The sequence below is a fragment of the Furipterus horrens genome, unplaced genomic scaffold (assembly GCF_987537825.1).
Source record: "Furipterus horrens unplaced genomic scaffold, mFurHor1.1.pri manual_scaffold_7, whole genome shotgun sequence".
Lineage (NCBI taxonomy): Eukaryota > Metazoa > Chordata > Mammalia > Chiroptera > Furipteridae > Furipterus > Furipterus horrens.
In genome coordinates, this window is record NW_028327177.1 from 117,511,161 (window position 1) to 117,535,432 (window position 24,272).

Genomic DNA, 24,272 nt, shown 5'->3' on the forward strand with positions numbered 1-24,272 from the left:
GAGAGTCCAGTTTTCCCAACTGGACATTTATTGAAGAGAATGTCCTTTCCCAATTGTATTGTATATTCTTGACTCCTTTATCATAAATTAATTGACTATATATGTGTGAGTTTATTTGGGGGCTCTCTTTTCATTACACTGACCTATGAATCAGTGTTTATGCCAATCTTATATTGTTTTGATCCTTATAGCTATGTAATACAGTTTGAAATCAGAAGGCATAATGCCCCAAGCTTTGTCATTCTTTATGAAGACTGCTTTGGCTATTCAGTTCCATACAAGTTTTAGAAGTTTTTTCCATTTCTAGGAAAGCTGCCATTAGTTTTGATAGTTGAATTGAATCTGTGAATTATTTTGGGTAGTACAGACTCTAAAAAAGCTAATTCTTTCAGTTCATGAGCACGATATATCTTTCCATTTATTTGTGTCCTCTTCATTTTTACATCTATGTCTCACTGTTTTCAGCACAGAGTTCTTTCACCTCCTTGGTGACATTTATTCCTAGCTATTTTACTCTTTTTGATGCAATTATAAGTGGGATTGTTTTCTTAATTTCTCATTCAATAGTTTTTTACTAGTATATAGAAATGCAACAGATTTTTATACGGTTTTGTATCCTGAAACTTTACTAAATTAATTTAGTTTTTGGAGGCGTCTTTACAGTTTTCTGTATATAACATCATGTAATCTGCATATAGAAACAGTTTTGCTCCTTCCTTTCCAAGTTAAGCACCTTTAATTTCTTTTTTATTAACTGTTCTGGCTAGGATTCCCAGGCCTGTATTGATTAAAAGTGATGAGAGTGGGAATTCCCATCCTGTTACTGATTTTAGAGGAAAAACTTTCAGTTTTTCACCTTTGAGTATGTTAGCTGTGGGTCTCACATATATGGCTTTTATTATGTTAACCAATGTTCTTTGTATACTCTTTTTGAGAGCTTTTATTGTGAATGGATGTTGAATTTTATCAGTCTGCATCTATGAGATGATCACAAGTTTTATTCTTCATTTTGTTAATGTGATGTATTGCACTGATTAATTTGTAGATGTTGAACCTATTCTTGCATCCCTGGAATAAATCCCACTTAATCATGCTGTATGACCTTTTTAATGTATTGTTGAAATCAGTTTGCTAATATTTTGTTGAGGATCTTTGCAACTATGTTCATCAGGAACAATGGCCTATAATTTTCTTTTTCTAGAGTCTCTTTGAATCCTTGAATGTTTTTGTTAATAGAGTAATGCTGTCCTTGTAAAAAAGTTTGGAAGTGTTCCTTTCTCTTCTATTTTTTGGAAAAGTTTGAGAAGACTTAGTATTAATTTTTCTTCACAGCTTGGAGGAGTTTACCGGTGAAGCCATCTATCCTAGACTGACTTTATTTTGTTGGGAGGTTTTTTTTTTTTTTTTTTTTTTTTTTGTACAGATTCAATCTCCTTACTAGCAAATGGTCCATTCAGATTTCCTATTTCTACATGATTCAGTCTTGGTTGTATGTTGTACATGATTCAACTGTATGTTTCCAGGAATTTATCCATTTTGTCTGCGTTGTCCAATTTTTTGACATATAATTTGTTCATAGTTCTCTTTTTCTGATCCTTTGTATTTCTGTGGTATCAGCTGTAATGTTTCCTATTTCATTTATGATTTTATTTACTTGCGTTCTCTCTTTTTTTTCATAAGTCTAGCTAATGGTCTGCCTATTTATTTATTTTTTAAAAATCCAGCTCTTAGTTTCATTGATCTTTTTGTTTATTTCTACTCTGATCTTAAATTTATGAAGACCTGTTTTGTGACCTAACATATGATCTATCCTGGAGAATATTCCATGTGCATGTGAGAAGAATGTGAATTCTGTGGTTAAATGAAATGTTCTGTAAATGTCTGTTAAAGTCTGTTCTAATCTCTAGTTTAAGTCCAATGTTTCCTTATTGATTTTCTGTTTGGATGATCTAGCCATTGTCGAAAATTCTTAACTAAAATTTGAATATAATTTTTTTTTTACTAGCTTGTTATTCTGGAAATCGATTTTAATACTTAGAATTCAACAGTTGGCTTATACTTGTTGCTTTCTAAATTATGTACTATATATTCTATAAAACCATTCTAATCAACTTTCAAAGAGTTAATGGGAATTTTAAATTGATATAACATAAATGAACTGAAGAAAATTTTAGAAATTGCTATTTCTTATAAAAATTAGCACGAGCCATTTCATACACACAAAATTATAGCAACTGCCATAATCAACCAAACTAAAATACCTTCTGATTCAGGTTTCAGTCTTCCTAAATTAGGTAAAGGGGTATTTTTATAGAAAGCCATTGCAGTCATCCTGTATAACATCAGTATTAAAAGTTAGGAGCATATTCCTGATTACTCCCTATCTCTTAACTTGTTGCAACTCTGTTATTTATAAATTATACAAACCATCATTATTTACTCAGCTACTTAGGAGCCCTGTTCAGTAACACATATATGTATAGCTTTAAAGGTTTTTTTTTTTTTTTTAAATTCAAGAATTTGCTGAGTAAAAATTTATGTGCTCCAACTATAAAGAGTACTTTCATTCTTTGTCCCTCTAGATTGTGGAAATAAGCTCTTTTCCACTTTTCCCTACAGTTAAGTCAATCCTTCCACTTTAATATTTCAGAATGTGACTGGATTTCAAAATAGGAAAGGGAAAATTTTTAAAGAGAGGAACTGCTTAAAAAAATAAAAGCCCAAATTTTAATTATCTATTATATACCAGGTACTTTTCTAAGTACCTTAACTACATCACCTTATTTGCTTTGACAAGTCTGTAAATTTTGTATTATTCCCACTTATCCGATGAGGAAGTTAAGGATGAGAGATCAGCTGTTTATACTATCTGCTGTGCCACACACGGCAACACGGAGCCTGGTTTATTATTTTTTTTTCATTTGAATGTGGAACACTGAGGCTCTATTTCAAAAATCTAGCATTGGATTTCATTTCAGCTCATTTTATTCCAAATCCAATTAAATTTTTATATACTTTTCTTAAATTAGAACCTAGTAGTCTGAAGAGGTATCAACTTTTAAAGAATAGCTTGATTTGCATCCATAGGAAATAAATCATTCACCTACTTTTTCTTTCCAGTTACCTCGTCCCCTTTTACCCCACGCTACTAATCTAGTTCCACCTCTCCCAGATTTACTTCCGCGAAAGACCTGGGAAACTAAGACCAAAATGTAAACAAACTTCAAAACAGGAGACAGAGCCTAAACTTATATTGCTATAATCATACCTAAATTGCTATAATCATACCTATACTGCTATAATCATATGCATATTCAACAAGTATTTACTCAGAACCTGTTATGTATTCAACATGGTTCTATGCGCATTGGGAATAAATATTTTAGGGAGCAAAGCAGACTAAATCCTTGACATCTGGGGAGTTTATACTTTTGTAGGGAGAGAATGACAGGAAACAACTAAAAACAAGTTTTTATTCTGAGAACTATAAATTAATTAATTTAGACCTTTGTTTTTCCTTTTAAAAATAGTAACATGAGCTATTACTTCATAAGGCTGGTAAAATACAATATTAAAAGTGTTTTTCAAAGAAGGGTTGAAATACCTTTTTATACCTATACAACAGTTAATTTACACATTATTTTTATTTGACTTATTCAAAAGACTAAGCTTTCTCTCAAATGCTTATTTCACATTGATATCTGATACAATAACTCTCATAAGCCTCATCTGACTATCATACTTATAAGTACCAAGAAGTCATCTTCTACAAGTAACTAAATACCCTTGATGCAAACATTCACTTTAAAAGGCAGGGATTAAGTCAAACTTTGAGCATTAGGCAAGTTTCTCCTAGGTATAAATATTTTTAACAGGGGGAAAAAAACCCTCCATGTTGAGCCATGAAGTCCTTATGTTAAAATAAAAATAAATGGACAGAATTCTGTGTTAAAATGGAAAAAATAAAATAAAATCAGTAGAGTTCTAACCCTAAGTCCTAGACATTAAACTAACTGAAATTGTACTTTTTATAGCATAGCTATTTCTCAACATAAAACTGTTTCTTGGACAATGTTTGTAAAGAAAATTTCATATATTAACCTGTCCCATTAATTCATATTAAAGCAAAAGATGTCTCAATTATGAGGAAATCATATTTTTCTCTTGAACCCCCTGTTCTATGGTTAATAAATTTCAGCTGAAAACTAGTGAGTTAGTATCCATAGAAGGACAGACACATTCAAGGAAATACATCAATGATGAAGTTATTTATGAAGAAACTAACTAGCATATTAACTAGGTCCATATTTAACTATCTGTAATCCCATATGATCATGAAATTTGTTATTAAAACAAGATTTAAAAAATTTTATGAACTTTTGATGACAAATTCTGTTTAGACTACTATTTAATGAGATTGTCATTAAAAACTCCCCTCAGTGCTCCTCCCAAATTTCAAAGAAATGATACTACTATTGCTCCAATCGTATTCATTATGCACATATCTGTGCAACCTGGCAACACAGGCATGATTCAAACACATGCATCCTTTCTCAATAAGTATCATTTATAATAATCTAGCTACAACAAAAAAATTTCTAAGTTCTGATCACAATAGCTATTCTGTGATAGTTTTACTAGTACTTCATACTGTAAAATCTTAAACAGTTTAGAAGAAATTAAAAATAAAATACAATTTCCTAAAATGTGTTTGACAGATCCTCAAATAGAATTAAATGAAAGCTATTTAGAGAAAGAAATCTTGCTGGTTATCACTTTCAAAATTTATCTATAATCAGACCATTTCTTACCATCTCCACTGGCTGTACTTGGACTAAGTGACCATCACCTCCCCCTTGGAGAACTGTAATCATCTCCAAGTAACTCTGTGGTCAATGAGGCCCACAATGAATATAATATCCTACCCTATATAATGCTCAGCCACCCCATTATTCTCAACTGTTTTCATTTTCCTACAGCACTTATCACCTTCTAACATACTATAAAATTTACTTGCATTCATATCCTGTTTTTCTTCATTAGAATGTATGTTACACAAGGGCAGTGATCTTTGTTTTGTTCTTTAATGTACACTAACCTCTGAAACAGGTTATATGATATGATATGAGATCAATATTTGTAGAATGAACAAATAAATTTCAGCTTATTAAACAAATATGAAGAAATAGTCGATTAGGTTTGATAAATATTAATTATAACAAAAATATGCGTGATGTGCTCTCATTTTATAGAGCTTACCATACCAGATAAAATAAGCAGTTCAATGATCTCTGCATCTCCCAGGTAGGAAGCAGCATGCAGCGGAGTTCTCTTTTCATTGTCCTGTGATAAGAAGGAAAAGTGGCACATAAGTTTTGATATAAAGTTGACTTTAACATACTTTAAATGAGGAAAAGCCAGCTCACTATTTCCACAACTCCAGCCTAGTCTTCAAGTCCCAGAGTATTTCCTTGCTAGAAGAAAAAGCTAAAAAAAAAAAACTTTTAAAGAATGGTATTAAGTGCAGCAAAGATTAAAAGAAAAAAATCTAAGATGACCAAAAAAATAGCTTCTTAAGACTTTCTTTGAATCAAGATACCTAGGCTTCTGACATACACAGGCAAATTTTCTTTACTTTATACTGCACTCTCATCAATATATTTCCATAATTTTACAAAGTTTAGAGTTGCTGACCTAACTAAATAAAACAACTCTTAACAAATCAAAATTTTTGTTTATCAAAATGTTTCCACAGAAGTGCTCATGGTGGCAAAAGAAAAACTGCTTATGGGGATTTGAAATTATACCTTAATAAAATCTTAAGGTTTTCCTTAAAGTTCCTGCCAATTTCATTTTTGGCTTTAAGTATACATTCCTACTTTTCTAAATTTTTCCAAATCTTACTCCAGGAAGAAAAGCTACATCTAATGTATGGCTTCGTGTACTTCTTCCCCTCAGTGTTTTCCAGTTTGAGAAGCTAGATCTTAGGATAAAGTCACATTTCGCGATTTTTAATTCATATTTACAACTCATCTAAAGTTGCTGATTTGGTTGCATCTGAGAAAGCTATTCATTTAGAAATAATTACTTTGAAATTTACATTCACATTTTTTTGATAAAGGCTTTTGTGACATGATAGTTGTTTTCAGTTGTCCCTTTCCCCCTTTTTCCATAGAAATAAAGTTTTAGGTGCTTGAAGTCTAGGAGTGCATTCCTAAAACTTGTTACTAATGGTATGATAGTGCAAGTGAAAGGCACAACTTTCAGGCCATCTTCAACTCAAAAAAGAGAACCACCTTGGAGAAGGACTAATACTTTTCCACTTCCCATGGGCTGGAAGGCAGATGTGAAACTGAGCCAGCCCTGACCATGCAGAGGTAGGCCAATATCCCAGAAGTGTGTCATGCAACACGATCTGAATGATCTTATACAACAGAGTTGCCCCACAAACCTGGACCACAATTTCTCTTAATAGCCTAGAAGTTATACTTCTTCTTTGACTAGTCACTGTATTTTGGGGTCTCCTACCATATCTAAATATTATAGCTTCAAGATTTAAAACAACAAAATAATTTATTTCACATTGTAATAATTTTCTAGTTTCACAATACCCCAACTGCTCTAAGATAGGATAAACTGTCATGAATTAGTAAAAAATGCTAGTCAAAACAGAGATTAAAAGTATTCATAGGCAATCAAAAAAGGCTTAGCTGTACTCTTACCAAGGTATTATAAAGATGTAAAAATCATCACTGGCTCTTCATACACTTTTTTATATAATTTTAATATATCTGTGACATTGCTTTCATCCTTAAATAGTAATAGGTGCTCTAGTAAAGGGAGATTGGTCTAGTGGCTATTAATGTTCAGTAAGCTAAGAGTTCTGTCTCTAATCACAATGAATTTCCACAAGCTCATTTTTTTTTAATTCCAGTAAATACTCCAGCAAACAGAATCCTTTGCACAGAAATTACTGAACAGTCATTAAAAAGCTAAAAACAGAAACACTAAAATGTCAGACTTTATTGAAAGCTGAATCCTAATTCAGTCATTTTAATAAAAGGATCCATGGCTTAAGGTTTTTCAATGTTAATCATTAAAGAGCAAACTTCCCCAGTGTTTAAATATCATCAGACTTACTCAAATTGAGAAACATACCTATTACACAGGATAAACCACACACAAAGGACACACACATAGTGAGTGAGTCACTTATATGTGAGGGATGTCTGGAATTCTATGACTCAAGCTTTAAATATTATTAATGTATTTTATGACTCACAAACATAGTTTTCCCTCTCTAAAAAGCAGTTTAAGAAAAAGGGGAAACAAATCGGTCCATTAAAAATTTAACCTATCACCTTTCAATTTAATAGTTAAATATTAAAACTCAAACAACAAATTATTTAAGATTCCTTTTAGTAAAATTTATTAAAATGAAAAAATGACTATCCCCTTACATACACAAATTCCATTTCATGGAACTTTTCTTAGGTAAAGATATTTCTATCTGTGTGCGAACAAAAGATTAAGTAGATTTATTAATCATAATATGAAGCAAAATGATGAAAACAACTAAATGCCCACAAATGCTTATCTAAAATTATGAAACACAAGAAGCTCTTAACCAGTCTCAATTTAACAAACTCATATGGTCAATCAATATTCTCTGCTTCTTGAGTAAAACTAAGGAGACTTTGGCACACCATGTATTTTGACTATCAGACTACCACTAATAAGGCTATGCACTTTTGTTCCACCACTGGGTGTATGTTTATCAAGAGTAAGATGTGTTTGTCACCACAACTGTTTGTGCCAATTGTACCTGCAATTGTAACTACACAATTTATTTAAGTATTATTTAAACTAATGAAATAGGAATTAAAAAAAGCAAATTGTTTCCATAGTTTCCATAACCACTATATTGAATACTTCAAAAAGCCAATAAAACTAGCTACCAAGAAAACAAAAGTGCAGTTGAACTGGGTGTGGCCAAGACAACTGAAAATAGTAAACCAATAGAGAGGTTTTGGCCCAAGTTTGATTCTGAAGTGTCTAAATTCTCACATCAGTTAAACCCAATATAGGAGTTACAGATAATGTATCAGGGGTATGGTCTGTGCAAGGAATTCAACACTGAAATCCTGTCAGTGAAGTTCACATTGTCAACGAAAAAGCCCTGGCCCAATTTTACAAAAGAGCTGGTAAATACACTTGTTATAGTAAAATGCTTGAAGACCACTTGTTATGATTCCCTTTCTCAGACTTTGATAAGCTTATCAACTAAGTTATGAACATTATCAGATGAGAGGTATTGTACAACCATATAACGAAATACCGTGTGTCTGCAACCAATTCCAATGTGGGGGGAGTGGGGTTCCCCTTCATATATCCAAGCAATGTCCTAAGACGAACAGTGTCCCACAACTCAATTCTGAACTGTGCTCCAGCAGATAGCATCAGACTCCACAAATTAAGGCTTCAGTCCTACAAAGACTACCACCCCCCTCTTCAGATACCAATAGCAGGTCCAGGTTTCACCTGTACAACAGTCCCCCTTTATCCATAATTTTACTTTCTGCAGTTTCAAGTGTGGTCTGAAAATATTAAATAGAAAATTCCAGAAATAAACAATTCACAAGTTTTAAATTGCACACCATTCGAAGTAGCATGACGAAATCTTAGACCATCTGCCTGGGAAGTAAATCATCCCTTTGTCCAGAGTAGCTCCACTCCCAGCCTGTTAGCCACTTGGTAGCTATCTCCATCATCAGATCAACTGCCTTGATGCCTGTGTTCGAGTAACCCTTATTTTACTTAATAATGGCCCCAAAGCATAAGAATAGTGATGCTGGCAGTTCAAATATGCCTAAGAGAAGCCGTACGGTGCTTACTTTAAGTGAAAAGATGAGTACAGTACAGTAAGATATTTTGAGTGAAAGAGACCACATTCAATGATTACAACTGTCTTTTTTTAAGCCTGTGCCTTGGTCTGTGAACTTCACAAGTGCTCCTGAGTACCTCCCCTACTCTCCCCAACCCTCCACGGTGGGACAGGATGGCTACCGTGGGCTGGAGTTGGGCGTTTCCCTTCCCCTGGGACAGTCAGGATCTGATAACACCCCAGCAGGTTAGGCTCCGGTTAACTAGTTTCCCCTGCCTTCAATTCTCTGCCCTATTTCAAAATGGCTCCTTTTCCCCTTCCCTCTGGTTGGAAGCTTGAGGGGAGTTTTCTCTAATATTTACTATTAGAGACTGGTGGAGCTCCTGGAAGAAGATAAATTTACAATCCTCCCTAAAACTGGGTTCCCTGAAGAGAACCTCTAGTGATTCAGCAATTACAGTTCAGGGTTCCCGACCCCAGAACTGGTTCCTGAGGCAGCTTCTGCTCACGAGTCTGTTCTGGTTAAGGGGTGGTTCTCTGTATTTGCCTATGTCTCTTTGATCTTGGGGGCAGTACTTTGCCCTGTGCTCTCCCCTCTTAGAAGACCTGCTGATTTTTTAGTCTGTTCAGCTTTTTAATTTGTGTTAGGTTGAAGTGGTTACTTCCAAGTTTCTTACACGTGGACCTGGAATCAGAAGTTGCCTCCCAGTCTCCCTTTAACCAGTGAAGAAACTTTGTCCTGAGGGCACCCACATAACTGCCTTTCACTTCCCATTGGTCCTCTTGTTTCACTTTCTATGCCTAAATCAACCACTTGATTATTACCCCTCCAGGTGGGAATGGGTCAAGTTTCAGTGCGTGATGTGGGACAAGACAGCCGAACAAAATCAGAGCTCAGTGCATTAGAAGGGGAACATGAACAAACTAAGTAAGTAGCCAACGTTTCTGCCACATTGTGACTTTTACTACATAGCCTCTGATATTCTCTTTCCAAATATTTGAGTTATCCATACAACGTGGTATGAGGGAAGCATCAGAACAAGCAAGACACCTACCTAGAGAAGAAATTCAAATCAATTTTGTTACTACCCACTGGAATGAAAAATGTAACAAAAGATACATCATTTAACAGGATTCTGAAATCTACTGAAACATAATCCTTTATTTCACAAATTGCTGTGAAACAACACATGTAAAGCAAATAGAATAGTTGAGAATTGTCAAAATAATACAAAAGGAACAAAAATAGCCTTAGAGATAATCTAGTTCAATCACCTCATTTTATAAATGAGAAAAGCAGGGCTGACTAGTTGTATTTGCTCTTGCTATTATACTTTGGACCTCTTCACTTCCTCACAGTTTAAATAAGTTAATAGCAACAATGGGAAAGCAATCATTCTTTATGTACATGTGTTTATACATAAATATCTGGATGTATATTACATTTTAGAAAATAGTATTTTAAAACATCATAGCAGTAAGAAAGAATTCATCACCTTCTATTACTGTAGAACTATGATTCTACTGTAAAAAATTTTTGAAAACACAACAATCTTTATTTATTTTTTTAAAAATTTTACTTATTTATTTTTAGATAAAGGATGGGAGGGAGATGGGAGGGAGAGAAATATCAATGGTTGCCTCTCACAGGTGCCCTGACTGGGGACCTGGCCCACAACACAGGTATGTGCCCTGACCTGGAATCGAACTAGCGACCCTTCTCTTTACAGGACAACACCTAGCCGAGTCACACCAATCAGGGCACAACACAACAACCTTAATGTTCTTTTTTACACCCCTCTATTTAGGTGGCACTATAGTACAAAGTCTGGAAAGAAAAATGAGAGGCTTTTATTTCTTAGAAAAGAATCACCTAAAATAGAAACAGAAAACCCACCAGAAGACAAATAACTTGAACATAAAAAATATCATATTGTTTACTAGACTATGCATGTAACCAAAATATTTATACATTTAAACTAATTAACAGTTTCATTTATGGCTAGACACATCTAACAAATGACTTCACTAATCATAGAATTTGATGAAGCTTAATTTTGGGGACTAAATCAGTGCCTTGCAGTGACAGAAGGAGAACTGACTTCATTTATAAACAAATACCTTAAACTAATCTACTCTCATCTGACCTCACTCAACTTTAAATATTAATGTTCAGCACAAAATAACATTTTATACAATAACAAGTTGAGAATAAGAAATCCAGATTGGCATAAATATATGCACATATACAACATATGGCCATGATATTTAACTGTGAAATTAAAAGTACATTTCTCAATTAATAAAGATAATCTGAATATGTAGCATTACCAGATTACACATTTGTAACTCGAAACCTTCATTAAAAGAACTAAAAAATTCAAATAAGTTATCAGGTTACATAGCTACAATGATAGGAAAAAAAAAATTCACCTTGAGTTTGAAATACATCAGTTAAATCACTAGATATATTAGAATGATTGCTCTCAACTCTAAAACCCTCTGCAAGTATTCCAACACAGGAGATATACATAAACATGGCTCTTCGTGGTTGATAGACACTAGTGAAGTCAATATGGATCTTTAAATATACCACATAGAAATAGTTTTTGAGGGCAGGGACTAAAATTATCCATTTTATTAAATTATGAAATGTGTTTAAATCCAGTCAGGAAAAAGCACTTCTGGTCAAGAGGCAGCATAAGTAAACGTGGTTCGACTCCTCATACAAACCACATCAAAAATTACAACTAAATTACAGAACCACCATCACTAAGAACCGTCAGAAATTGAGTTGAATGGAAGTCTGACAACTATGGAATTAAAGAAACCACATCCGTCCAGACTGGCAGTAAGGTGGATAAACATTTGGGAGGGATATCTTGGGAGAGGAGTCCCAGCACACTCCAGGCCCCCCAGTCCAGGGTTCCAGTGCCAGGAAGATAACTTCACACTAATTCTGGCTTCCACAACCAGCAGGGGATTTAGTTAGTGGAAGGAACTGTTGGAGTCCCAAGCAGTTCCTCTTAAAGAACCCACACACGGACCTTACTTAGACTGACTCCCTCTGAGCTCCAGCACCGGGGTAGCAGCTTGAAAGGCCCAGTGGCATACAGGGAGAAACTGAAGTGTCTGGCATCAAGGCAAGAGCTGGGGGACAGCCTTCTCCGAGACAGAAAGGCAAGCCACTGTCCCTTTTCTGAATCCTCCCCTCACAGAGCCACAGAGCCAGTAGGCTGTAGCCATAAATGAGACATCATCAACCAGAGTAACACTGTTTGCCCCACCCTGGAGATCCCCAGAGTCTCTGTCCCACCCAGCTTATGGGCCCATCCAAACTGCTTTTCCTATGAATGGCTGGTCTTGGCTTAGGCTTCACAACTTCCTAAATCTTCTCAAACAAGCAACAGCCAGCCTAAGTGAGCCCCCAGCCTCTCATACCTCTTGCTAAGGCAGTGGTTCTCAACCTAATGCTGTGTCCCTTTAATACAGCTCCTCATGTTGTGGTGACCCCCAACCATAACTAAAGCATAGTGATTAATCACAAAAACAAGATGTAATTATATATGTGTTTTCCAATGGTCTTAGGCGACCCCTGTGAAAGGGTCGTTCGACCCCCAAAGGGGTCGCGACCCACAGGTTGAGAACCGCTGTGCTAACGGATCTCAGGTCTGGCACTAGCAGCAACGAGCCTAGATTCACAGCTTGCAGCCTAGATTCACAGCTAGGTTTCGCCTGGGAATCTCTAAGCCCAGTACAAGTACCAGTCACCTCAGACTGCTTTATAACTCAGGCAGGGTGGCCCCGTACACAACACATGTGGGGGCTGACCTAGGCCTGCACCACCTGGGAAACCCCAGAGCCTGTACATCCAGTGGACAAGTAGTGTAGGGGCACCAAATAGTCCCTGTAAAAAGTTTCAATATGTAAGTACGTAAGGGCTTTAAATGTTCTTTGTAAGAAGTAGCAAGGACTTGCTAAAAGGCCTTGGAAAAAGGAATGTAAGAAGGAGTGTTATAGCAATTAGTGATTTACAAGCTAAAAGGACTTCAGCCTCTATCACCTCCCATTTGCTTGCTTGTGTCTGGTTTATAGCATTTGTGAAGGTTGTGCTTTGCAGAATGTCTAGCCCTTTGAAAATAAATTGCTTCCCAGGGAGTTCGTCCCTGGCTGAAGAGCTGTGTTGCTGTCGAAGATAACCTTTAGCCTTGCGAATTTCTGTTCCTGTTACTGCCAAGACATTCCTGCAGTCCAGCCCAGCCCCCTTTTCCTAAGGCTGTTTCCCGCCAAAGAAGAAACGAAGAGACTGCACCAGTATAAAAACCCAGCGTTTAGACTCCATTGGAGGTTGGAGCATGTTAGAGACCTGCTCAGGGTCTGCCCAACTCCTGGCCATTATTAAAATCCTTTGCTTAACTTTATACACCGCTTCAGAGTGTTCAATCTCGCCTATGTAGCCGTAACAGTAGGACCACATAGGAGTACCACCACCCTGGCCCTGCACAGCTGATCCTCCATGGACGGTGGAGGCTGACAGTATGTGGTCACAGCCAGTCCTTGCAATTGACTGGCCTGGGTCAATTCCTCCCACTGAACTGCCAACAGTAATCAAGGCTCAATGACAAGAGGAGGGTGCACTCAGCCCACACAAAGGACATACCTTGAGTACACAGCTTGAGTGATAGGGAGGCTGTATCACTGGACCCTACAGGATACCTACTACATTACCAAACTTAGGAGTCATAGCAGCCCTACTTTATCCATAGAAACAAATATAGGGAGGCTGCCAAAATGAGGAGACAGAACATGGCCCAAATGAAAGAACAAATCAAAACTCCTGAAAAAGAACTAAACAAAAAGGAGACAGGCAATCTACCAGATGCAGAGCTCAAAACACTGGTTACAAGGATGCTCAAGGAACTTAGTGAGGACCTCAAAAGCATAAAAAAGATCCAGTCAGAAATGAAGGATACACTAATTAAAATAAAGAACAATTCACAGGGAAACAACAGTAGAGTGGATGAAGCTGAGAATCAAATCAATGATTTAGAACCCAAGGAAGCAAAAAACAACCCATCAGAACAACAACAAGAAAAAAAGAATCCAAAACCATGAGGAGTATAAGCAGCCTTTGGGATAACTTCCAGTGATCCAACATTCACATCATAGGGGTGCCAGAAGGAGAAGAGAAAGAGCAAGAATTTGGAAATTTATTTGAAAAAGTAATGAAAGAAAACTTCCCTAATTTGGTGAAGGAAATAGACATGAGAGTCCGAGAAGCACAGAGTCCCAAACATGATAGATGCAAAGAGGCCCACTCCAAGACACATCATAATTAAAACGTTAAAGGTTAAAGAGAGAGTCTTAAAAGCAGCAAGAGAAAAACAGTTACCTATAGGGGAATTCCTGTAAGACTGTCAGCTGATTTCTCAAAAGAAACTTTGCAGGCTAGAAGGGATTGACAGAAAATCGTCAAAGTCATGAAAAGCAGGGACCTACAGCCACGATTGCTCTACCCAGCAAAGATACTATTTAGAATCGAAGGGCAGATAAAGAGCTTCCCAGACAAGAAGAAACTAAAGGAGTTCATCATTACCAAGCCATTATATGAAATGTTAAAGGGACTTACTTAAGAAAAAAAAGATCAAAACTATGAACAATCAAATGGCAACAAATACATATCTATCAACAATTGACTCTAAAAAACAAACTAAACAAACGAGAATAGAGATAGAATCATAGATACAAAGAGTGTTTTGATGGCTGCCAGATAGGTAGGGGTATGTGGGAATGGGTGAAGTGGTGAGGGGATTAAGTACAAATAGGTAGTTACACAACAGCCATGGGGATGTAAAATACAATATAGAAAATGGAGTAGCCAAAGAACCTACACATGATCCATGGACATGAACAATGAATGGTGTGGACTGCTTGAGGGATGGGGGTGAGGGTGGAAAGGGGCAAAGGGGGAAAATTGGGACAACTATAATAGCATAATCAATAAAACATAATCAAAAAAATAAAGTTAGTGTGGTACTAAGTGACTTTTAAGTGATTTTATGTAGTCTTCTTTAAGTGATTTATATATATTTTACATGCTGTTTCTCATTTACCAGCTGAATCAAAAGCAGGTTTCTGCTCTTTAGTTACATATCAAAGAAAGGTGTCAATGCCTTTCATTAAAAAATAATTACCCTTTTATCCAGAAAGATTCAGTATGTTTATCTGTCTTTAATACAATACCAGTTGGGAGAATTTCGAAGGTCTAATATTTGTTTCATTAAAGCTCCAGAGAAGAGGAGAAAGAAAGTGGTACAGAAAAATTTTAAGAAATAATGGCTGGAAATTTCTCAAATATTGGTAAAAGGCACTAATTTATAAATTCAAGAAGCTTAGTGAACCACAAATAAGACAAACTCAAAGAAAACATGCCAAGGCACATTATGATCAAACTGTTAAAATATAAAGATAAAGAGAACTGTTTTTCTCAGGCCACTATAAAGACAAGTTACATATAAAAGAAAGATTCACAGCCTGCGAACCAAGTGTCGCTGGTTCGATTCCCAGTCAGGGCACATGACTAGGTTGCACGTCAGGTCCCCAGCTGGGGGTGTGAGTGAGAGGCAACCACACAGTGATGTTTCTCTCCCTCTCTTTCTCCTTTCCCCTCTCTCTAAAAATAAACAAACTAATAAATAAATTATAAAAAAAAAAAAAAAAAAAAGATTCAACTGACTACAGCGATTTCTCACCCAAAACCACGGAGGCTAAGAACAGGGAAAAAAACGTTAAGAATTCTGTATCACGTGAAAATAATCTTTAGAAATGAAGGCAAAATGGAAACATTCTCAGATGAAGGAAATAAAAAATTCATTCCCAACATACTTGGTCTAAAAGAAATGCTGAAGGAAGTTCTACAGGATGAAGGGAAATGATACCAGAAGGAAATAGATCTTCAAGTATGAAGGAAGAACATTTTATTGAAAGCAAAATATTTTTAATATTATCTGGGAAGGAGTTCAAAGTATTACATATATTACAAGGCAATACTGATATACAAGCAGGTTGAATAAGGATTTTTTTGTTTTTATTTTTTAAACTTTAGTGATAAAATATTAACTCTATATAAACTGTGAAAATATACATAGGTATATTATAATCCCTAGATCAACTATCAAGAAAATAATAAACAGAGAGATGGTCAAAATGCCAATAAAGAATGTAAAAATACTATGAAATATGTCCAAATAATCCAAAAGAAGGAAGAAATAAGAGAGTAGAGGAACAAAAATTAAAAGACAAAGAAAAATAATAAAAATGGAAGACCCAAACACAGCCATTTCAATGAACACATTAAATGTAAAGATCTAAATACACCAATTAAAAGATACAGATTGTTATTTTGGATATAAAAGTCATATCTAATCTATACCATATACATGAAACCATTTAAACTATTAAAAATATATAGATATGCTAAAGTTAAAAGGATGTTAAAACATATACCATGCAAACAGCAATGAAAATACAGCTAAAGTGGCTATATTAATAATATAGAATTCAGAATAAGGAATATTACCAGGAAGAAAGGAGGACATTACATAAGGTAAAAGGGTCAATTCATCAAAAAGACTTGACAATAGTTATGTATATGCACTTAATAACAGAACTTCAAAGTATATGAAAGCAAAAACTGATAAAAATAAGGGAAAAAATAGACAATCCACAATTATAGAAACTTGAGCATAGAACAACAGACAAAAATTAGCAAAGGTATAGATGACCTGAACAACACTAACAATCAATTAAATCCAATTGGACATTTATAGTACACTCTACCTAACAACAAAATATTACACATTTTTTTCAACTGTACTTGAAACATTCATTTAGACCGAACTCTCTGGGCCATAAACCACACCTTAATACATTAAGATAAATTAAAATCAGCCCTGCTGGGGTGGCTCAGTGGTTTGAGTGCTGGCCTGCAAACTGAAAGGTCACCAGTTCGATTCCCAGTCAGGACACATGCATGTGTTGCAGGCCAGGTCCCCAGCTGGGGCATGTGAGAGGCAACTACAGTATTGATGTTTCTTTCTCCCTCTTTCTCCCTCTCTTCCCCTCTCTCTTAAGGTAAATAAATAAAATCTTAAAAAAAAAGATAAATTAAAATCATACAAAGTATGCACTCTGGCCATAATTAAACTATTAATCAGTAACAGAAAAATGCTTTAAAAATCCCCAAGAAAAAAGAAACCAAAGTAGATATTTTAATAATAAAGTAGAATAAAAGTAGAAAATTAATTCTAAATTGCCTGTGTAAAGAGGATATCTCAACAGACATTAGAAAATATTTTGAATTTAATAAAAATGAAATTACAATATATCAAAATTTGTGGGATAAAGTTAAAGCAGAATTTAGAGAGCAATTTATCTATTAAATGTTTCTATCACAAGCAAACTTTCCAAATTAATGATCTAAGCTTTACTTAAGAAGCCAGAAAAAGAATAAAATAAACCACAAAGTCTTCAAGAAGAAGGATAGAAACAATAAAGAGCAGAAATCAATGAAATTGAAAACAAAAAAGCAATATAGGAAATCATTCCAAAACTGTTTCTTTGGGAAAAAATATCAATAAAATTGATAACCCTCTAGCCAGAATGACAAAAGATAAAAAGCAAGGAGTATCAGGAATAAAAGAGAAAATTATCAGTACAACCCTCAAAGACATTAATAAATAGTAGTAGTAGTAGTAATAATAATAATAATAATAATGGAATAGTATGAAAAAATTGTATGCATACAATTTGGATGGAAAGACCAAGTCCTTAAAAGACACAAAAAGTACTCAAGAAAAAAATAGGTAACGTAGCCCTACAGCTATTAAAAAAATACATTGACTTCATAGGTAAAAACGTCCCAAGAAAGAAAACTCCAAACCCAGATTGTTTCAATGGCAAATTCTACCAAATAGCTAAAGAAGTAACACCACTTTCCATATTTAGAAAGCAGGAGAGAAGTGAACACTTTGCATTTTATGATGCCAACACTTTCATTATCCCAATACCAAAACCTGGCAAAGATATTACAAGAAAATTACAGGCTAATTTTGCTCAAAAACAGATATAAATATCCTCACCTAAATATTAGCAAATTTAACCGAAAAAATACACACAAAGAACCAAGTGGGGTTTATTCTGCAATCACAAGTCTCCAAATAGAACCAACCAATGTAATTCAACATTAACAGAATAGTCAAGGAAAAAAATCATAAGATCATCGCATTGAACAAAACATGTTTTAATGATTTAAAAAACTCAGCAAATTAGGAGCAGAAGGGAACTAATGTCCTTCACCACCTGATAAAGGGTATTTACAAAAGTTATAGCTAACATCCTACTTAATGATGAAAGACTAAATGCTTCCTTCTAAGATCAGAAACAAGGCAACGTTGTCTACTATTGTGACTTGTATTTATTCTCATACTGAAAGTAAAGTGAGTCAAGAAAAAGAAATAAAAGGCATGTAAATTGGAAAGGAAGAGATAAAACTGTCTCTATTCATAGATGATATATGGTTTATGAAGAAGTCCCAAGGAATCTATTTTTTAAATCCTAGAATATGTTTAGAAAAATAGCTGAATGCAAGGTCTATATACAAAAAGTAATTGTATTCCTACATACTAGCCATTAACAATTGGAAATCAAAATTTTTAAAAACTGTACATTCACAATGCAAAAGAATGAAAAAAAAAAGAAAATAGAAAAAAAGAAAAGAGAAATGCTTAGGTATAAATCTAACAAAAATTTTCTGGATTTGTATGCTGAAAACTGCAAAACACTCATGAAAGAAATAAAACCTAAATAGATTGGAAGACTCATTATTGTTAAGCTGTCAATTTATCTGTAGACTCAATGCAATCTAAATCAAAATCCCAGGAAGATTCCTTGTAAATATTAACAACCTAAAACTTATATAGAAAGGGGGCAAAAATATTAGAATAGTCAAAGCAATTTTGAAAGAAAAGAACAGTTAGGTGTCTTACACTGTACAATTTCAAGAATTACTATAAAGTTGCAGTAATCAAGGCAGTGCGCTATGAGTAAAAGGAAAGGCCTGTCCATAATAGAGTCCAGAAATAAACACACACAAATATAATAATCTGACTTTTGATAAAAATATATAAGAAATTAGATGGAGATACAATCTTTTCTTCCCCTGTTTAAATTAAAGTTATTGGAGTGATACTGGTAAATCAAATTATATAGGCTTCAGGTGTACAAGTCTACAATACATAAACTGTAAATTTTTTCATGACTTTTAAAAGATATATTTAATTGATTATGCTGTTATAGCTGTCCCAATTTTTTTTCCCTTTGCCCCCAATCTGCCCAGTAACCCACTTCCCTCCAGGAATCCTCCCCCTTAGTTCATGTCCAAGGTAGTGCATGTAAATTCTTTGGCTACACCCGTTCCTATAATATTCTTAACACACTCCTGTCCATCTTGTACCAACCAATTATGCTTCTTGATCCCTGCACCATATCTCCCTTTCTCCCCCTTCTGCGCCCAGCTGATAACCCTCCAAATGTTCCCCATACCTATGATTCTGTTCCTGTTCTGGTTGAATGCTTAGCCAAACACCTTTAGATTGTAAGTTGCTAAAGTCAGGGTTATGTCTTGTTTTACTCATTCTTCTAACATTTTTTAAACGGCTCCTACTTACCATATACTGAATATAAATACAGAGAATAATTCAAACAAGGTCCCTATCTCCAGAGTTGAAATTACTGAAAACGGCACAAGTCAATTAATGTGAGTGTTAAAAGGGAGAAGTTCAGAGTGCTATGAACATCTATTAGGTTGACGTAACACTATCAGGAGGGCTAGGAAAGGTATTTCCAAAAAAAGATATTTATTGCTGCATAACAAATTGCCACAAGTTTAGCAGCTTAAAACAACAGTCATTTATTAATTTACAGTTTTATAGGGCAGAAGTCCAGGCAAGGTGCTGGCTGGGTTACCTGCTTAGGGTTTCTCATAAAGCTGAAGTCAAGGTGTTGGTGGGTTGTGTTCTCATCAGGGGGTCTTCTAGGCTCATTCAGGCAAAATTCAGTTACTTGTGGTTTTGAGACTGAGGTTTCAGTTTTCCTTCCTGACTGTCAACCAGAAGCTGCCCTCTGCTCCTACAGACTGCCCACAGTCCTTGAAATGTGACCAATTCCCCACTTTCAAAGTCAGCAACACAGAATCTGCCTTTTATCAAATCCCTTACTCTCTTTGTTTCTGACTCCATATCCAGGTTTAAGAGTTCATGTATTTAGGTCAGGTCCATACAATTAATCTCATTTTCCTAAAGCCAGGTGTCATAAACTAATCACGAGGGTGCTATCTGATCATGTTTTATAGAACAGGAGATTATAAAGAATATGTAAGGGTGAGAATCCTGCCTGCCATAAACTGATACCTGAAGAATTAACAGAAACTGAAGATGAGGCAAAGAGAGTTGGCAACAACATGGGCACAACGGATACGCTGAGTCAGGAAAGAGCATGGAAGAGCAGGGGTAAAAAAGTATGTATGGCTGGTCTCTCTAGTACCCAGCATAGTAACTGGCACATATCTGTCAAGAGAATGAACCAACACACAAAATTATAACAAATTAAGCTAGTAAGTATGTATTTACTAAGGGCTTGTATACTTACACCTAACAAGAGAAAAAACTAAGAAATTTATTATAATACTAAGCCACTGGGCAGAATTGAGGGGTAACAAACTGGGGAGACATCATGGACAGAAAACTGAACTGGACATTAAGAAAACTGGGCTGTTATACTCTCTCTGCTAAATGGAAGTGACCAAATAAAATTAGCTCTAGGGGGTACATGATCTGACACCACCAGGGGCAGATCCAGGAAGTGCAGATCATTCTAAGAAGTACCAACAAACAATAGGAGTCACAAAAATGGGGAGACAGAGAAACAACCCCCCATCGAAAGGAAAGGTAGAATCCCCATAAAGAGTGCTAAATGAAAGAGGGGAGCAAACTATCAGATATGGAATTCAAAACATGGATTATGGAGAAGCTCAATGAGCTCAGCAGAAAGTACAAGGAACTCCAGAAAAACTACAAGGAACTTACTGAGAATTACACCAGCATGAAAAAGGACATAGAAGCTATCAGTAAGAGCCAGGAGGAAATAAAGAATACAATCTCTGTATTGAAGAACACAGTAGAAGGAATTAAAAGCAGGCTAGAGGAAGCATAAGATCGGATCAGCGAGCTGGAGGACAACGTAGACAAAAACTCCCAGACAGTGCAACAAAATGAAAAAAGACTGAACAAGACTGAAGAGGTTCTAAGACAGCTGCAGGACAACATGAAACGTAATAATATCCATATCATAGGAATTCTAGAAGGAGAAGAAGAAGAGCAAGGGATAGAAAACCTCTTTGAAAAACTAATGACGGAAAACATCCCTAACATCAGGAAAGAAAGAATCGCGTAAGTCCAGGAAGCACAGAGAGTCCAAATGAAGAGGAACCCCAACAGGCCCACTTCAAGACACATCATAATTAAAATGGCAACATTCAAAGACAAAGAGAGAATCCTAAAAGCAGCAAGAGAGAAACAACTAATAACATACAAAGGAGCTATCATCAGATTTCTCAGCAGAAACACTACAAGCCAGAAGGGAACGGCAAAAAATATTCTAAGCAATGAAAAACAAAGGCCTGCAACCAAGAATACTCTACCCAGCAAGGCTCTCATTCAAAATGGAAGGTGAAATAAGGAGTTTCCAAGACAAAAGAAGGCTAAAACAATACACCTCCACCAAACCAGCATTGCAAGAGATGCTAAAGGGTCTGCTTTAAGATGAAGAAACAGAGAGAGACAGAGAGGAACACGAGTACAAAGGGGGAAAATGACAATGAGTAAGTACTTCTCGGTAACAACCTTAAATGTAAATGGATTAAATGCTCCAATCAAAAGACATAGGGTAGCAGAATGGACTATGTAGCAGAAAGAAAGAAGGAACTTCTACCATTTGCAATAACATGGATGGAACTAGAGAGAATTATGCTTAGCGAAATAAACCAGGCAACGAAAGAAAAATACCTTATGCTGTCACCCATTACAGGAAACTAATGAGCAACACAAACAAATGAGCAAAATTGAACCAGAGCTATGTAAACAAGGAGTAGACTAATAGTAATAAGGGGGGAGGCAGCAGGGAGAGAAGGGGGTAAGAAGGGGAAGGGTCTAGTCAAAGAACATGTATAAATGAGCCACGGACATGGACAATTGAGTGGAAACAATGTGGGAGAAGGGAGGGACAGGGTGCAGGGAAGCAAGAGGGGGAAAAAAGTGGGACAACTGTAATGGAAAATCAAGAAAATTTTTAATGGGGGAAAAATGAAAATATGAAGAATGGAAATGCCAGTTCAGTGAATATTAGAAGGACAAGGATTTTCCTTCACACTGTATATTTTTCTCCCTATCTGATCCCTATAGTTTGGCATTCTAAACAAGTAAGTAATGACATAAGTTTCTTTGCATAAAACTAATAAGACCAGTTGTTAATAGAGGTTTTTTTGACCAAGACCTTGACTGGAATGTCAGCCTAAAGGAGACATGCTTGGGCTCTGGTTGTTACCAAAAAGCCCTGAGGAACTGGGAATGACTTTCGAAGGTAATAAAAGCCCACGAGATAAAAGGCCTGGTACTGTGGTTGGTTGTGCGGTCCACAGCAATCTTTCCAGGGAAGGAACGAAGGTTGTTTTCCTGAAAGATGGCTAGAAGGGACCTTAAGGCACAATGGAAAACCAGAAGGACTTGGAAAAAACAGGTGTGTACAGGCAAGGCTGAATGCCAGGTATGTGGCTCAGTTTCTGTGCCCTAAAGGGCAGACTGAAGGTCACCCTAAATGTTCCTTGCATAAGTTCCAGCAAAGCAGAACTAAAGATCATAAGTGATCATTTGCTGCTCTTGTTGTGTTTATGCAAATGAACAGGATAAATTAAAAATAGACTTAATGCAGTCTCTTTAATGACAAGGAGGGTTATCTTAGGGAGAAAAATCGTTATTCAAAGAAAATCACAATGATCAGTGGCAGACTATAAAGTAGTGCAGCTAATTGTCTTTAAAGTTTCTTTTCATTTAAAATTTGTTTTCATTTGAAAGTTAAACTATGTCTGTGGTATCATCAAAAATGTTTAATTTACAGGCAAGAAGAATGTCAAATGCCTTGCAACTTGATGTCTTTCCAAAAGACAGTCTTACAGATTAAAAAAACAAACAACAACAACAAAAAAACATAGCTCTAGGGTTCTTAGTTTTTCCTTAACTATAAAAGAGATGATTTAACTTCTCAATCTCTAAGACTGAGAGCCTAACTATCTTAAAAAATGGAAGGCATGGTTTTTACCCTGGGGCAAATTCTATTTACAGAACCTAGGTATTGATTAATTCATGTTGCAATCTACACATTGCTCCATCAGTAGTAATTTTAAAAAGAAAAATTCACAGAGCACCCTATTTTAAATACTGAATTTACTTTCTTCTAGACTAAGGCTTACTTGCCTTTCATAAAAACAAACAAACAAACAACACAACAACAAAAACACCCACCAAAATTACATACCAATACCAGGTCCTACAAAATAAGAGGAAGTAGAGATGATGCAATTTGGCAATTTTAATTATCAAACCAATACAACTGTTTAGAAAATATATAGAATTTCTATTTCAGAAATACTGCTGAACTGTAACAGAAAATTGCCATTTCACAAAATATGTATGGTCTGAAAATATTCAGCAGAATGTCATTCAGCCGTTTCAATCAATAAAATGCTTCTCAATGGCTTTTACAGAGACACATGTATTTTTAATAGGCATATTTCCCTGAGTTCCAACAGAGCTGACAATTTGGGGAGAACACAGGCAACAGAATCTCAGGACACAGTAACAGAGGGTGGAGGGTGCTTTAAGGACAGAATCCCGAAGAACTGCAGAATATGCCCTTGTGTACTCAGCTGAGTACTGAGCAGCACTTGTATGTAAGACTACTGCCCGAGACTAGTGAAAAGAATGGTCCAAATGAATTAAAGTAGTTGTTTCTCAACCTTTCTTTCCCTTATCACCCTGACCCAGGACTCTCCTAAAAATTATTTTTCCCCAATCGCCTCAATGAAACTTTAATACCACTGTTTACCTAACGTATGGAATGTTGGCCCTTTGGAGGGCCACAAATCATTGTAGCATGTAAGATTTTTCACATACATCCCCCCACCAAATGAATTTTTTGCTAAATTGGAGGTGATATCACCCTCAATGAGAATGCATGGATTACAGGGAATAGGATCCTGTTACCACAACTTAGGCTG

The 24,272-nt window shown here is 35.7% G+C and overlaps 1 protein-coding gene across 6 annotated transcripts in view; it reads right to left on the minus strand.

Moving 5' to 3' along the window:
• The window catches only part of ANKRD28 (ankyrin repeat domain 28), a 180,851-nt gene that overhangs the window by 74,888 nt on the left and 81,691 nt on the right, over positions 1-24,272 (minus strand). For all 6 annotated transcript variants that reach the window (XR_016512417.1, XM_090284361.1, XM_090284362.1 and 3 more), the window contains one exon: positions 5,265-5,343. Coding sequence is in view for 5 of the 6 variants with exons in the window: in XM_090284361.1 (XP_090140487.1) it covers positions 5,265-5,343 (79 nt within the window). In the remaining variant the exon portion in view is untranslated. The remainder of the gene's footprint in view (positions 1-5,264; positions 5,344-24,272) is intronic.